This window comes from Abrus precatorius, unplaced genomic scaffold (assembly GCF_003935025.1).
Source record: "Abrus precatorius isolate BTA unplaced genomic scaffold, Abrus_2018 Scaffold11, whole genome shotgun sequence".
Taxonomy (NCBI): Eukaryota; Viridiplantae; Streptophyta; class Magnoliopsida; order Fabales; family Fabaceae; genus Abrus; species Abrus precatorius.
In genome coordinates, this window is record NW_020874303.1 from 11092120 (window position 1) to 11108786 (window position 16667).

Genomic DNA, 16667 nt, shown 5'->3' on the forward strand with positions numbered 1-16667 from the left:
TAAATATTTGAAAGATATAACTTAATTTAATGATCATTTTAATATTATTTGAGAAACTTATTTAATATCATAATTTTGTAATGCTTAAATTAACATTACAAATTTTTTAAAACACAATAAATAATATTCTATTATTATTAAGTAATTTAGAATAAATAATTCTTTAATATATTTTAAATAACTAATAATCCAAAAATAAATTATTTAATATTTTATAAATTCTTATATAGAAAGGAAAGAAAGGAGAAATGCGTAACTGCCTTTAAACCCTAGTTCAGTAGTCCTTAAATTACGAACTCTTCTTCTCTGGAAACTCCGGTGCTGCTCACGCCACTGCCGGTGTAGTCTCGCCGTCGCCGTGGTGCTGTGTTCGTGCCGTCGTCGACCCCAGTTGGAGTGTGTTCGTGCTCTCAGTGTTACCGTTGTTTGCCAGCAGGTATTCATGGATGGCCTTAGTTTTTGGATACTCTGTTTCGCGCTTTTCGTTTCGTGTCTGTGTAATTTTGGTCTAAATTGAACCTTTTTATTTCTTTTCAATATTTGTATAGGTTAAATGGCAATAAATGAGGATACAATCATTGATGATGAAACTGAGGATTTGGGTGGCGAAATGACACCATCTGAATCAGAAACGGAAGAGGATGTGAAATTGATCGAACCATCTAAAAATGCAGTATATAACAGAGATGCTATAATAGATAAACTTGGAGACATTAGTTGGCCAGAGAATGTTGAATGGATACACAAACTGTCCATTGATATTGATCAAGAGCAAGAAGTAGATGTTAATGATGACTTGGCACGAGAGCTTGCGTTTTACACGCAAGCATTGGAGGGAACTAGGCAGATTTTTGAGAAACTTCAGTCAATGGGTCTCCCTTTTCTGCGACCTGCAGACTATTATGCAGAAATGGTGAAGACAGATAACCACATGGAGAAGGTGAAAGGTCGGTTATTAGCTGAGAAGCGAAAGATGGAAGAGGCTGAAGAGCGGAGAAAGGCAAGGGAGGCGAAGAGATTGGCCAAAGAGATTCAGGCTCAGAAATTAAAAGAAAGGGCTAAGCAGAAAAAGGAGGATATTGAATCTGTTAAGAAATGGAGGAAGCAGAGGCAACAAAGTGGGTTTGCTGGCAATGCTGATGATGCAGACATGGGTTTGAACTTTGAGGGTGGAAAAGCATTTGAGAGGTCAAAGAAGAAAAGGCCAGGAGTGTCTCCAGGCGATCGATCAGGAGGGAAGGCAAAGCAAGTCGGTGGAAATGGAAAGAAACAAAAGAAAAAAGATCTTAAGAATTCCAAATTTGGTTTTGGAGGCAAGAAGGGAATGAAGAAGCAGAATACTGCTTATACCACCAATGATTTTAGTGCATTCAATAAGGGTGGTGCTGCAGGAAATAAGAAGAGGAAGAGGTAAAATGATATTTTCTTTGACATGTTTTGAGGGAGTTATGTCATGGAATGTGTCAAGGGCTGTATTTGAGGAGTTTTCATTTACTCTCTTAATTTGATCTTTTGCATGGTCTTATGGTGATTAGATAAACTTTATCAATGTTATTAATTATTAAATATCTACTCCAATCTTTTATGCTTTGTTAAATGATTTGCTGCTTTATGTTTGTCCATTGCTAATTATTGAGTAAAGCAGATTAAGGGAAAACATATTTGGAGGTCTCTTTTCTTTATTTATTTACTTTTTCTATTGTTTATCTTAAAGAGACTAATATCGGTCTTTGCTTTGAGACAAAGAAATAATGTAAAAATATCAAACTAAGATTGTCCTGCCATATGGATTTCATACCTGTTGTTTATTTCCTGCGGTGCGGCATCCTCTGCATGAGCTCCTCCCCAAAATGGTTGAAAGTGATGGTGACTTGCATCCTCGGTTTTGGAGGTAGTCATTGTTGTGTGACCAATAGTAAGGGAATCTGATTATCGTTGTACTTTGTATAACCTCCTTCCATTCCTTTGTATAACTTCCAATATACATTATAAATAGGTTGTATTCCTTATCAGAATCACATCTATATGACCCAGCTTCCTATTTATGACAACTGGCTAGCTTCTATTCCTCACTATTACAAAACCTTATGTATGTTTTGTAGAGTCATTTAAACCAATATCTCCTAGCCACTACTGACTCTCGTCATTGTGTTACACTAAAGAGCTCTACGATACCTCAACGCCTCCCCAAGTGGTCTCTTTTTCCCCCTTAACCTTAGGTGCAAGCCCAAAGGGTTTTACAATGGATTGAAGAGCATGCCTTGACTCTAAGCAGGACATCACTGGATTTTTCTTCTTCTTTGGCTTTGGCACCTCCCTCAGCTTTTGGTGCAGTAAGAAGCATTTATGGTATTACGGTCTTCTTTAGAAGCAAAGTATCATGCACTTGCATAAGTCACATGTGAAGCACAATGGCTAACTTATGTCTTACAGGAATTAAATTTCATTGACTTCGTCTCTAGCAAGTATTTATTATGACAACTACAACTAGGCAACCCTTCACATAGCAACTAATCCGTGTTTCATGAACAAATGAAACAGAGAGAGCAAGACTACCAAGTCATTTAAGCAAATATCGAGATATAGTGATTCATTTGTTGTATTTCTCATAATCTTCTCAATTCACTCACATTCTAACGAAGCAATAATTTGTTGGACCTTTTCATCAATTACACTCCCACTTGGAATCACCATCCTCCACATTCCAACTTCTACGGGGTGTTGCCTACCACAATGGAGCTATCTTGGAACTAGTTGATTGAAAATCAATTATTGTATTAACTCTTGTCCTATTTAAAAGAAGGGTTTTGTTATCCTTATTGAACTTTAGGGCTGAGTTTAAACATTTATAAATAAAAAAAATTTATGAAAAAAGTATATAGCTATTGGATTAAAGTTATAAAAATACAATAAATTTTTTTTTTCTAATAAAATTTTACTATTATTAACAGTTTATTATGTAAGGACTGAAGTTAACAAAGTCTTTAAAAGAAATAACTATTAATTTTTCTTTTGTCTTAAATACAAGAAATAATTTTTTTTTAGATATATTAATTATTAAGTTATTTTTATACTCTTATTTATTGTAAGATATGTTACTTAAGTAATCATCCTTTATCTATAATAAGTGGATATATTTATTATTTAATATAAAACAAACTAATTTTACATTTAATATTATGAGCGTTTCTAGAATAGAGTATGAATTTAATATATATAACTATTTTTCGTTTGTATGAAGGAATTGGGTATTTATTTTTTATAAATAAGACTGGATGTAGTAGTTACTAGTTAATTAGATAGTTATGTTGCATAAAAAAAAAAAAAAAACTCATGCCACAACATAATAAAGCGGATTTTGCTTGCTTTCTTTCTTTCTTTGAGTCACTCAATCGTTCATTTTTGTCTCTCACATTTTTTCGGATGCTAGAAGTTAATTTGATAACTCGTCTATACACTTATGTCGAGAAAATCTATCATAATAAACACCTGTAAATGTAGATAAATAAAGATGACACAAGAGCACGACGAATGAACAAAATAATGAGTCAAAATAATTTGTTGACAATTTCTTGCGGACTAAATGATTGAGAGGATTGGAGTTGGGGACATTTATTTCAAGGTTTGTTTTATATTTTCAAGAATGACATTCTCAATATACTTTGACCATTGATGTCATTATCGAGTAAATTTATAAATATATTTAATTAGAATTTAATATTTGTCAGAATAATTTTGAAATTCAAGTAATAGTGACACAATAAGTTTCTACCACACTACATGGTAGTGTTTAATATTCTCACAAGAACATAACTTAACTAGCTCTCACTGTAAAAATAAAAATAAATAAAATTATGGTAAGATCACTTTTTCTTGAAATCAATTATGTTGCTAAATGTGAACGTAGTTAAACTTATTAACTTCTATACTGTAAGGCCTAGTCAATTTTGTTTTCAGTAAAAATATTTTTAGGAGTTACTTTTATTTTTATTAAGTCATATGATTTCTAAAATTTGTTTTTAATTTAAATTTTAACATGCTATATTAAATTAAAGATATTTGAATTCTAATATTATTGTAATTTAAATTTAATTTTAAAATTTAAGTTTACCGCATTATATTAATAAAAATAATGTTCTTGATTTCTTTTTTCTGAAATGTTCTTGATTATTAATACTATATATTTTAATAAATATTGATAAAATTAAGTAAATGATACATGATGCAAATAAGTAATTTAAAATATAAATTTTGATAAAAATAATTAAATAACACGAAGAAATCTAAATTCTTTAGAGATGTTTTAAAATTAACCTTTAATATATATTTTATTATGAATTAAAAATGAGTTATTGGTGATATTCTACTTTACAAATTTTTTAACATGTTTTTTTATTAAAATTAATAAGATATTACACAATTTAATGCATTAATAATATTAAAATTTATAATTTATATTTTTTATTTTTGAAACGGACGTTAAAAAATATGATTATTTAATTTTAAAACTTTAAACTCAACAATTGTTTTCCCTGTTATCAAAGCAATTGATAGGAAATTACTGAATGAACTTCAACGTGCTTCTCCACAGCAAGTTAAAGACACTCCATTTTCTAGTTTTCAAATCCTTTCTTTTTCCATTTTTCCCTCACTTTCCCGGGAAAATGCCGCGGAAACGCAACAAGGCTCTCGTTCCAGGCGTACTGTGGCGCCTGTTCCACCATCGAGCACGAACCCTCTTAGACACCATCATATCCTTGCTTCCTTCTCCGCCGCCGTCGCCGGAGATTTGCCGCTGCCACGGCCGCCGTTGCCTTGGCTGCAGCCTCGACGCCAGGACCTTCCTCCTCCGACCAGATGATCCCTCTGATTACCGCAGACTCCTTGCAAAATGCTACATCGTCGTTTCCGAAAACGCACCTTCAATCACGTCCTTCAACCCACACTTCGGCTCGCGCCAAGATCAGGTATTGTTTAAAAATTATGCCGCATCATTTTTCTTTTTTAAACACTTCATCGGAATAAACGTTTTGCATTTTGAAGGAGAGCAAAGAGGCTTCAGATATTTGATTAGATGTATGATTGGTATAGTTTTCTATTTTCTTCTTTTCATGACAGTTGGTTTTTTATTTGAAAAGTTTTCGTCAGGAAGTGGAAAAAAGTAGTTAATGTTTTTGAAAACAAACTAACAAACAGTCAAATAGATACTAGGGGTGTAACCAAACCGTTTTAAACCACTAAACTGATCCGAAGAAATTAATAATCGAATAAACTGAACACGAACAACTGAAAACCAGAAAATTTATATTTTCTTATGCGGTTTGGTTCTCTCATATTCAAAACCGAACCAAACTGCAAACATACTTAATTCATATTAATTCTTTTATTCTGTTATTATAAAAACACTGTCTTAGAGTATATTTGTATTTTGTTAAAAAAATGAGTTTATTTTGACTTGTGATTTGTAGTTTTGACTAAGTTATGATTTATAATATGAGATTTAATATATATATATATAAGGGCTCTCACATAAATTTTTATACTCGATTTGAATCTTTCATTTACTTATATTTAACTTACATGTAAGTAAAATAAAAGACTTGATTCGAGGGTAAGAGTTTTAAACTTAAATTAATATGAGAAGATCTTTTTATATATATATATATATTTTTTTTTTTTCTTCCATATTTATCATATGTTTAGCTTTTTCTATACTAATCGCTGTCTCTTAAATAAAAAAATTATACATCGGTATAAGACTTAATTTATACTCTAGTTATTTAAATTCTATTTGTTGCCAAGGAAAAAATTTAAATATTATCGCTTAGAAAAATTAGCCGAAAACTGAAATAATCGATCCAATTCAAACTGCAAAAGATTGATTTGGTTTCATTTGATTTTTATATTATTTTCAAACTGATCCAAACCAAACCGCAAGTTTATTTTATAATTGGTTCAAATGACTTTTTACCTCAAAAACTGATACAAACCTACCGCTGTAGGATAAACATTCTGTTTAATTATATATTTTTGTCTTTTCATGAAATGCAAAGGCTTTTTCTTTTTGTTTTTTTCTTACCTTAGACCTAAGTTTTATAGCTTAAGAAGTGTTTTAGATTTTTTAATTGTTACGTTAAAGTAGATGCAAAAAGAGTAAAACTTTGTTTAAGTTGGAAAATCAAGGTAAGTGTTAGTAAAGGCAGGACTAAAATGATCAATGCATACAATATTGGAGACTCAAGTGAGGGTTTACTTGTTGCAAAAGAAAAAAATGCAAATTAACAGTCCTATGTTTGGATCATCTGCATCTTAGCTTTTGAATTTTAAAATCATGTATCTTGTCTTCTAAGGTTTTTAACATGTGTTGACTAACTCTTCTGTTAATTTATTTCAAAAATTACCCCTAAAATGCTAGTTAGCACCTGGAAATTTAAATTAGGTGCAATTTAGTCCTTGATCTCTTGAAATCTCATGTGATTCAAGAACTGAATTGCACGTGTTCAAACTTTAGGAGTACTAATTGCATTTTTTAAAAAGGTTATTTTGGAAATAAATTAACAGAAAAATTATTTTAGACATATTGAAAACCTTGTCAATCGAATTGCAGCTATTGGATATATAGGGACTAAGTAGCAAGCACGTGACCTAAATCTCAGGTGCTGATTTGCATTTTTTCCAGACAAAAATGTCGGTGTTTATTCTTTTCTTTTCTTGTTCCGGAGTTTGGGTTTTAGGTTGAATCCTTGATAAAGGTTTAGGAACGTGTTAGGATTCCAATTGAAAGTTACGAGACTTGAGTTCTATATTGGAAGTATGAGATTCTAGTTTGAGGTTTACTAGGCTTTGGACACTTCAACTACAATAGTTAGCTTTTGTGGTTGTGGTTTTTTCAAGGTTTTTATCATTTGATATCAGAGTCTTTCACCATGTCTCTCAGCTGCTATCAAAGGTGGTTACACTTACACCAACATTATAGTGTTCACCTGTTACTAGTCAAGAGGCTAGTGTACTGCTAGTTCGCATGGGTGTCAGGGCTGCGGAGTGTGGTGGTATGTTACGAAATCAATTGCATGGTGTGAGACTTGAGTCCTACATTGGAAGTACGAGATTCTAGTCTGGAGTTTATAAGGTCTTAAACTTTCCAACTACAGTGACTAACTTTTGTAGTGGGATTCTCTTAAGGTTCTTAACAGAATGCTAATATTGCCTTTCAGATTGTGAAGAGGACCGTTGAACAAATGCTGCATCAAAGGCAACCAGCCTTTTCCAATGTGTTGTGCTCTGGATATGATAGGGTAATAAGCTTCTTCTCTTCTTTTCTTCTTTGGTTTTTCCTTTTTCTTTGGGGCATTGTTCTTCTAGTTGATTCTATTGCTGAGTTTTCATTATAAGGGTATTCTTAATGTTGGGGCATTTTCTTTTTGTATGCATCATGAGTTTATGTCTTGCATTTGACAATTTTGTTCTTATGCAGAGTAAATGTTCCAGCCCCATTGTGGAGCTTTTATCCTGTTCATCGTGGTGTCTCTTGTTAAGTAGGGTATGCGATGACATCAAAATCTTTTAATATATTTATTTATATGAAGCTAGCTTTTTTATTCTTTATTGTTTTTCTTTTAGTGATGATATCACTTTTCTTATAACTTTACTTATCAAAATTTGCATCCATGCAGGTTGGAGATGATTTTATGGTTTACCTACTAAGGAACACATCAATATTCTTACCAGTTCCCCATGGAAAACACCACCAGGTGGGAGGTCCTCCAATCAGTCGCCTATGCTTTGATATGTTGAAGTGTTTGCCAAAGTTTGGCTATCAGCATTCTTCACTTCATAAATGTGGTAATAAGAAGCGTCCAATTATCATACTACAATCTTAGTAAACATATTAACTGTAACATTATGGGCTCTCTGAAGTTCGCTGCTGTTATTGCTGTAAAATACATGCATCTTAAAGCACCTACATGCATGTTTAAAATTAAATTCATCCTGTTTCTTTAGGCAATTGAGGTCTTGTTATTCATTTAGACTTCTAATCCTATGTTCAATTTGATATAGTGCCAGACTGTTGATCAATACTATAATCTTAAAATTAAAGGTAGTCATTAAAATTCTTAGAAGATCTAAATGCAAGCTGCTACATTTGAGAGATCGATAACTGTTGTCATATGTGCTGTATTTCAGTGATTGGACATGAAACAACGAACCTTTTATTATTAGTCTTATGTTCTCTCAAATTACTTTTTTATTTGATCTTCCTCTTCTTCACTCTTGGTTGTTTTTCCCGACTCATATTGTGACTCTCCTGTGTCTTCTTTCCTGACAAATTAATTGTGTCGTCTGTTAGAGCAATGTTACATATTGAGAATATCCTTTTGCATCTTTGCTATCAGTGAAATGTTACAATAATGGGTTCTATTTGCAGCAGGAGCTCAAAAGAGAAAAAGAGCTGATGTTGATGACTTACCTGTAGAGAAACAAAAGTGCCATATTTCACACAGTAACAATAGTCCTCTGGCCTTTTCAAGTAGTCTTGGCTTAATCTGTCAGTCTTCAATGCAACTGAGCAGGCACCAAGGGAGCAGGAATTATGATGTTAGCATCTCTGAAGATCGTAAGTTAACAAGAACTGGAACTGTTACAAGGAAGTTGGAGTCAGAAGGGAAACAAGGCCCGAATTGTAATACACCTAAGCTTGGAAAGCGTTCTAGGCCATTTAGTTGGCAGCGGCGAAGGTACAAAAAGCAGAAGGAATTAACCTATGAAGAAAACAGTCTAAATACACATTGCAATATGCTTCCTACTAATACAGATTGCTTGCATGCTAGTTTTCAGCGTGACAACACCAGAAGCTATGATGCAAAGGTGATCAATTGTTTCTATGAAATATCATAGAATGCAACTCACAAACTTTTGTCTAAAATTTTATTAGATTCTTTTATGTATCAAACTTGTAGTCATCATGTCCACACATTTATAGCTAACATCAATCATAAATACTTGTAACTGGTAAGATTTGGTGTAACACCCTTTGGATTATAGATAATTCTTAAAGAAATTGGTAAGCTATTTTACTTTCTTTTAGATTTAGCGCATAGTGGAATGGTATTTACCATAAATTATGGAAAAGTGGTATATGATGGAAAGATAGAGTGATTTAAACCTTTGGAAACATCTGATTGTAATTTTATATTGTAGGAAATACCATCTAAGCTATTTCCACTATATTTGACCACTTCCATTTTTACTTTTTAAATTTGGTTTTCAGTGTTGATGGAATCATGTGATACTGTTATGAAATGTCATGGTAGTTCAGATTGTCTGCTTCCAATTATCACTTGCATGATAACTTACAAGTGAGGTTTGGGATAAAATAGTAATTCTCAAGAGCCAGAATTTGGTGTGCATGTAGTAATTTGCACTGTGGTTGAACCCAGGTTCTCAAAGTAGCTTGCTAATCAATATGATAAACAATGCAATAAATGCTGAGAAAGTTGGCATTATCAACGATGGGCACTAATTTCAATCTTCATAAACAATAATTTGTAATTTTTCAATTTCGATTTGGTGGAATAAATTATCTTGCAGATATAATTGTTTGTCTTACTTTCACATCTTCTTTATATGTTGGTTAACTACAGATGTTGCGGCAATGTTCTTGCTGTTTAATCTTGCAATCAGTTCCAACTGTTCCTAAGAGGACTGATATCAAAAGGCTATCCATTTTTTATAACCTGGAGTCTTCATGTTCAGTTCTTCCAAAGAAACGTATCCACGAATGAGTTTTCGAACAGATGTTGTACATGTCCCTTCTTGAAATGGGATTTTTTGGTTCCCTTTGATACTTTACATGGAATTACTCCTATGTGTACAAGCTCACGAAACAATTTGTTTCAGGAGTTCTTTCAGAATCACTTGCTTGAAGTTGCTGAGAGACATTATTTTTCCTGAGTGTTATTATAATGTCATAAGGGACTATTGCATTCTATGTTCTTTATTATTCATTTCCTTCACATATTATCTTCAGATATTTTATATTCCTTAAGGCCAAATTTGGCTTCTTCGAAGTATCTCATTGGCAATATTTTTGGCTTCTCAGACGTAAATCCCAGTGCCCAGCCAATGCCTTGTTTGCACAGAAGTGGTTCATGTCTCATTAACTTTGGATGCCTGTAAGTTCAAGAAGGCCCTTTTAATTACAGTGCATTCTTAAATGTGAATGTTGTTACACTTTTAAGTTAATTATTGATTATTGACAAGGTCCCAAGTTCATACCATGTATTTTGTGCTCATAATGTATTTGAAGTTCATTTAAATCTGCTATCCTATTTATCTTTCAATTTTGGAGCTTGAACTTCATGATGCTGCTGGAATGATTTAAAACACTTCCTACTATTGTTTCAGAAGATGCTATGATTTCAATATTTTTACTATATAAGTTGACCAGGAAAGTAGTGGCTGGAACCTGGAAGTTGTCATTGGCTCAAAGGGCACGGTTTCAGCCAAATAAGCTTTTAGAAAGTTCATTGATTGCTGCCTAACTGTAAATCCTGAATGATACTCAGGCCAGGGAAGAAATGAAATAGAGAAAGCTTATTGAATGACTGTGCCCCTTTAGAACTCTTAAAGATTCTAATTCCTAGTATGATTCCTTGTACATAAAAATGAAATGTGTAAATATACTTGGTGTAGAAGGGAGAGGTGGAGGAATTAAAAAATCAATCTCAAAATCATTCAAATTCTTACTAATTGAATTCAATGACGAAGCTCAATTCTCTAAAACAGATAAGAAGCCTTCTATTGGCCTTAGTATTCAAAATCAATGATGAAGCTTGTATTTGTTGTAAGTTATAATGATTTTAATACTTTTGCAGGTATCACTCTCTTGTTAAGTGGTTTAAGCATCTCATTTGTAGGACACGGTGTTGCCAGCATACAGAGCTCTTGTATAAGCATTGTGTTGTTCCATCATTGGATCAACATATGATTGGAAGATCTAGCTCCAGGCTTAAGGTTTTTTCTTCCTTGTTCCCTTTGGGATATTAAAATATTTACTATATTGGTTGGTTCAAGAAGTTCCCATGTTGGTGAGGTTTCATAAAGCTATCCCTAGTGTTGAATTTGGCTTTAAGTCTAACTCAACCCCAAAAGCTGATAAGGTGATTAAACATCTAGAGTGTGGAAATTGTAGGATTTTAAATATAGTATTGGATAAGCTGGCTGGACTAGGTAGGTAGCACTGGGCTTTCACGGGACCAGGTAAGTTGCACTGGAAAATCCACGGGACTAGGTTAATTTCACTGAGAAAATTCGTGGGGCCAATTTTTTTTTTTTAAGTCAAGGGTGGCCCAAACTAAACTTACGATAGGCTTTGATATCATGTTGAATTTGAGCTTTAAGTCTAATTCAACCTCAAAAGCTGCTTGTAAAGTGAGAATTTCTTTAACCTTTATAAGTTCTTATTTAGCTATATCTATAGTTGATGTGGGACTTCAACAACTAGAATTCCTTGTCTTTTTATTTTGTGCGTAGATACATTTTTGGGTTGATGATGATTGTTGAGATTTGAGACATACAAAGTTTAAAGCACTACTTATCTTTTACTTTATAATTATAATGCAATTATTTTTCCATCTACAAACAAATATTTGGTCCTTATCAAAACCCATTTTTACTGCAGGACAGTGCATTAGAGACAAAAGTGCACAAGAAATCTCAAGAATGTGGTACTAGACATTGTGCAGATACTGTGGAAACAATAGATTCACAGTGTGAGGCAGTTAAGTCATACTGCTCAAAAGGTCAAGTGGTATCTTTCATTTGGGCTGTATGTAGAAGTTTACTTCCTTCTGAATTACTGGGTACTCCTTCTAATTGGAGAATAATGAGGAGAAATATTTCCAAGTTCATAAATTTGCGTCGATTTGAGAAATTCCCTTTAAGGCTATGTATGCATGAACTGAAAACATCGAGGTTTCCTTTCCTAACAAATAAATATTTCTTGAATAGCCAAAATGCTTGTGTTCTAAAGTATATAGAAGGGCAAAATAAAGAATTCAGAAGTTGGAATGATGCTGTATATGGTGTCAAACGTAAGCTTTTGGAGAAGTGGATCTTCTGGTATTTCTCTTGTCTGGTTGTACCTTTGGTACAAGCAAACTTCTATGTAACTGAAAGTGATCAAGGGAAACAAGATATTTACTATTATCCAAAACCAGTTTGGGAGAAGTTGGCCGATAGCACCATTGCTTGCTTCAAAGACTGGAGATACAGTTACCTGGATGATGTGGCTGTACATAATATTCTTAAAGGCAGACCATTTGGGTTTTCAAAGCTTAGACTTCAACCAAAAGAAAATGGAGTTAGGATGGTTGCAAATCTGAAAGGTTCTTCTAGAATGCCATTACGTGTGTCCACTACAGGAGTTCAATATTGCAAAACAGATAGGGAAGTGAAACACCAGAAAATCAAGGGGGAACATTATCAGTCTGTGAATTCTGTTCTTCGTGATGCCCATACTATTCTAAAAGGAATTCTGTTCAAGGAGCCTGAGAAGTTAGGTTCTTCCGTGTTTGACTACAATGATGTTTACAAAAAATTGTGCGCATTTTTGGTTGGCATAAAGAAGCGATCAGGATCTATGCCTGGTTTTTTCGTTGTCACATCCGATGTGTTGAAAGCATTTGATTCTGTTGATCAGGACAAGCTGCTTGGCTTAATGGAAAATGTTATACTGAAAGATGAATATATTCTTAAACAGTATGATCAAGTTGTTTGCACAAAGAAATCTCTGTGGGTTCAAAAGCAATTTAGAATGCTGGATGGAAGTAGCAACATTGGCCGTACACGATTCACTTCCTTTGCTTCCTTTCATTCCCGACATGCTGTCTTTGTTGACCAGGTATCAGTTTTCATAGGAGAAAGTCATCAGGGAGTGTATATATATACATTCTGTCATCATCTTTCCTGTTTCACTTTGGGTCATAATAAGTTTACATATTCAAGTATAAATGTGTCTTGCTGTTTTGATCTCTCTCTTTCTCTTATGTGATATGTGATTTACATTTTTGAAATTTATCTTCATGATTAAGTGGACTTAATGGTAACAAGTTAAATAAAAGAAGTAAATTAAGAGCCTATTGTTCTAATGACAACTCATCCATCGTTAACAACAACATGAAGGGGGAAATATTGTACATATACCTTCATGGTACATGATTATTTTGGGACTATGGAATGTTAGGTATCCTATATTTTGCTCAATTTAACCTTATATAATGTTCAGGGGCGGTGGAAGCAGGTGAAAAAGAAAGTGCTGTTTTCATATCTTATGGAGCATGTGAAGCACAATGTGTTACAATTTGATGGAAAATTTTACTTGCAAGATGTTGGTATTCCCCAGGGAGGGGTTTTGTCTTCCTTGCTTTGCTCCATATATTATGGACACTTGGAGACACACACAATATTTCCATTTCTTGAAAAAACACTTAAATCTGGCAGTTGCAAGGAGAATAATGCTGAGCACACCAACTTCTATGATGAAGTCTCATCTCCTTGTTACATGCTAATGCGATTCATTGATGATTTTCTTTTCATATCAACCTCAAAGAAGCAGGCAGCTAGCTTTTTTTCCAGGCTACAAAGAGGATTTCGTGGTTACAACTGCTACATGAATGAGAAAAAGTTTGGTGCAAACTTTGATGTAGAACAGATATCAGGATCCCCATTGAACAGGGTTTATGTGGGTGAAGATGATGCTACTTCCTTTCTTAGATGGAGTGGTCTTCTTATCAATTGCTCCACTATGGAAATTCAGGCTGACTACATGAAGTAAATTTTCATTCAAATTGATTGATCTAATTGGCATGTAATGTGTATTCTTGTTATTAGCATGTTTGATAGATACACATTTGCTGTGTTCATTGATCATTGATACTCAAGTGTGCAGTTTCAAAGTTTTATAAAATTTTCTTGATTTTATTACAATAATGTATCAAATTGATAACAAAGTCATTTTTCAGAAGATGGAAAACATGTAGCAGATAATTTTCAGCCTGCTTTTGTTGTTTTGGTAATCACATTGTTTTCTTGAAGTGAACAGTTTAAAGTTCAGGGGCTTAGTGATTCAATGTTTCTCAGTACTGTGAATGAAGATTATTCTCACACTAAAAGGGTGTGAGAAACTGAGAATACCTCATAACATCAAGTAACAAAAGGAGAGAACCATTCAATATTAAATTATAGTGGCAATCCTATTCCTCCTGTAAAATCATCAAAAAAGAAAGAAACATAAACAAACAGCTCTCCACTATGTTAGGGCTGTTCAAATATAATGTGAGAGTATTTTATGTGATTTTTTTATTGAGAATTTCACAGGTTATGACTTTTGCATTGATATTCTGTTGATCTGTTCTTTTTGTGAATGGGGGACCTTGGGGGGGGGGGGGGGTAGGGGTTGAATAGATTCAACTTTGGGATGGGATTAATTTGAGAAGTATACAGACTCTCCCATATCCTGCGACTATGGTTTGGTAGTTGAAATGTTCATTCTTGATTTTAAGATAAAATTGTCTCAGACAAATTTCTGCTCCTACTTGTTCAGGTGCAGGATGTTCGTTAGATTGTTTACCTTTAATCATTATTGGAACTTCACTTTATTTAATGTATGTTGTGAGACTCTGAAAGCTATTTTGGGTTAAGAATTATTCATAATGTGAATCATTTGGTTCTTTTATTGAAATAAATAGTTCCATATGCCTAACAGGTACTTGAATAACCATTTAAGTTCAACACTCACTGTTTGCTGGCAAGGTAAACCAGGCATTCATCTGAAGGAGAAGTTGCGTCTCTTTCTAAGACCTAAATGCCATCCTATATTCTTTGATTCAAATATAAATTCAGCAGCTGTTGTCAGATTAAATGTTTATCAAGTGTTTTTGTTATGTGCGATGAAGTTTCATTGTTATATTCGGGATCTATCAGTCATCTGCAAATTTCCCAAAAGATATTGTGCAGATATTATTCTGGAATCTTTGAGGTATGGATGTGATATTATTATGTTGCTGTTGAATTGGTATTAAGACTTCCATTTCTCACCTTTGATTTGATTGACTTTTCTTATTAAACCAATGCTATTTGTAGGTTCTCAATCAAATGATTCTTTTCTTTCTGAATACTTCAATTCTATGAATTATAACCATTAGTCAATTATGTTTTCTTTCATGATCATCTGCCAGATATATGCACCTGCTGATAAAGAAAAGGATGCATTCAATGCGTCTTAATTCAGATGTGCAGCCCATTCTTAAATTGGAGAAGAAAGAAGTGGAATGGCTTGGGTTTCATGCTTACATACAAGTACTAAAGAGAAAGGAATCACGTCATAAGGTGTTATTGGCAGTTTTGAGGTCAAGGTTGTTATCACATAGAATGTCTGGTAGATTGTCACCTGAACTGAAGTATGCGATTAACACCAAAAACTCCTCTTTGCTTTGGGACATCAAGTATTAGTTCCTAAAGGTTAGTTCTGATGATTGTAGTTCTTTTTTTGTAAATGTTGTGGCAAGTTTCTTCTACCTGTGGGGTGATCAAGAGTCTAGGTAGTTTTGTAAACTTGTCTCCATATTTGGATTAAATCAGTTTACAAGAGTGTAACCCAACCTTTATCAGGTACACTGTCAAGCCAATTGAACTCAACCCGACCATCACCCTCGTTTTTTTCATTTTTATTCTTTTAATAAATTTTGATTTTTTAGAACAATGTTATTTATTTATTTTTTTACTTTGAAATTTCATCCTTTTTATTTTTAAATTTTTATTTTGGTTTTTAAATTTTTATATAAATGTAAATGTGGAACCAATAAGCTAACCTGACTTGAATTTCATTGGGTATGTTCTGGTTAGGTTAGTAAAAATATTTTTTAACACCCAATCCTACCCGAGCTTAGAGCTAGTTTTTTCGAACATTTTCCCCCCGACCCCTCGTACAACCTTTCGTATTCTCACCTACACGGTGGGGAATATTGAATTGTTTTACAAAATTACGTAAAAGTATAATCACTAATTATGTAAACAAAATTATTGCAAAAATAAGTAACTTTTGTCCAAAAAAAGCTTGTAATATTTTTCATTCCCTATGATTTTCTTTTGTATGGAAGGAAAATATGCTCGTACAAAAAAGTTGAGGTAAAGTTGAACACCTTAGCAGCAATTTGAATATTATTAGTAACTAAGTTTATAAAAAAGGAAAAAATAAAACCGATACGTACTGAAAATTATTACTTTCAAAATGTCACTTCATGCAGGTGAGAGACAATCCTTCTCCAACATGATAGCGTGATTTTTCAATTGTGTTCTGAATCTACGGTTATGTGAAACGCTGAGTGGTAAAGGTGATTATTATATATTAGGGAGAGTTCATGTCATGTCAAATTCAACAGACAGACAAAAGGGAGATAAGAGTGGTATAGTTCAATAGATGTTGAAGACTTACATGTTTTACCAAACATTCTTTTGTTTTCTAGTTACATATCAGATGCAAATGCTTCTATGGTAACCTTGTAATCTTTTGTAAATGGGAAATAAGGAACAGTAAGCAGCTTCAGAGTTTAACATGGCTAGATCGGCATCCACTGGTGAAAGCGAAAATTCAGTATATGATGTAATGA

General features: G+C 33.3%; 2 protein-coding genes across 2 annotated transcripts; both read left to right on the forward strand.

Moving 5' to 3' along the window:
- Positions 1-246: 246 nt before the first annotated feature.
- LOC113855421 (probable rRNA-processing protein EBP2 homolog) lies at positions 247-1582 on the forward strand. Its single transcript, XM_027487059.1, has 2 exons — positions 247-436; positions 549-1582. The coding sequence occupies exon 2, from the start codon at positions 554-556 to the stop codon at positions 1412-1414; it is 861 nt and encodes a 286-aa protein (XP_027342860.1). The 5' UTR covers positions 247-436; positions 549-553; the 3' UTR covers positions 1415-1582.
- Positions 1583-4664: 3082 nt separating this feature from the next.
- LOC113856249 (telomerase reverse transcriptase) lies at positions 4665-16340 on the forward strand. Its single transcript, XM_027487990.1, has 13 exons — positions 4665-4967; positions 7215-7295; positions 7475-7540; positions 7674-7842; positions 8429-8863; positions 9634-9768; positions 10028-10172; positions 10875-11013; positions 11681-12901; positions 13286-13830; positions 14765-15037; positions 15237-15519; positions 16305-16340. Exons 1-12 carry the CDS (start codon positions 4665-4667, stop codon positions 15508-15510), a joined length of 3786 nt encoding a protein of 1261 aa, XP_027343791.1. The 3' UTR covers positions 15511-15519; positions 16305-16340.
- The last annotated feature ends 327 nt before the right edge of the window (positions 16341-16667 follow it).

Excerpts from the sequence above, each read along its gene's own strand:
- LOC113856249 (XM_027487990.1), top strand. The coding sequence starts at position 4,665 with ATGCCGCGGAAACGCAACAAGGCTCTCGTTCCAGGCGTACTGTGGCGC. Across the intron at positions 4,968-7,214 it reads TCGGCTCGCGCCAAGATCAG|ATTGTGAAGAGGACCGTTGA; the intron begins GTATTGTTTAAA and ends ATTGCCTTTCAG. Across the intron at positions 13,831-14,764 it reads ATTCAGGCTGACTACATGAA|GTACTTGAATAACCATTTAA; the intron begins GTAAATTTTCAT and ends TATGCCTAACAG.
- LOC113855421 (XM_027487059.1), top strand. The coding sequence starts at position 554 with ATGGCAATAAATGAGGATACAATCATTGATGATGAAACTGAGGATTTG.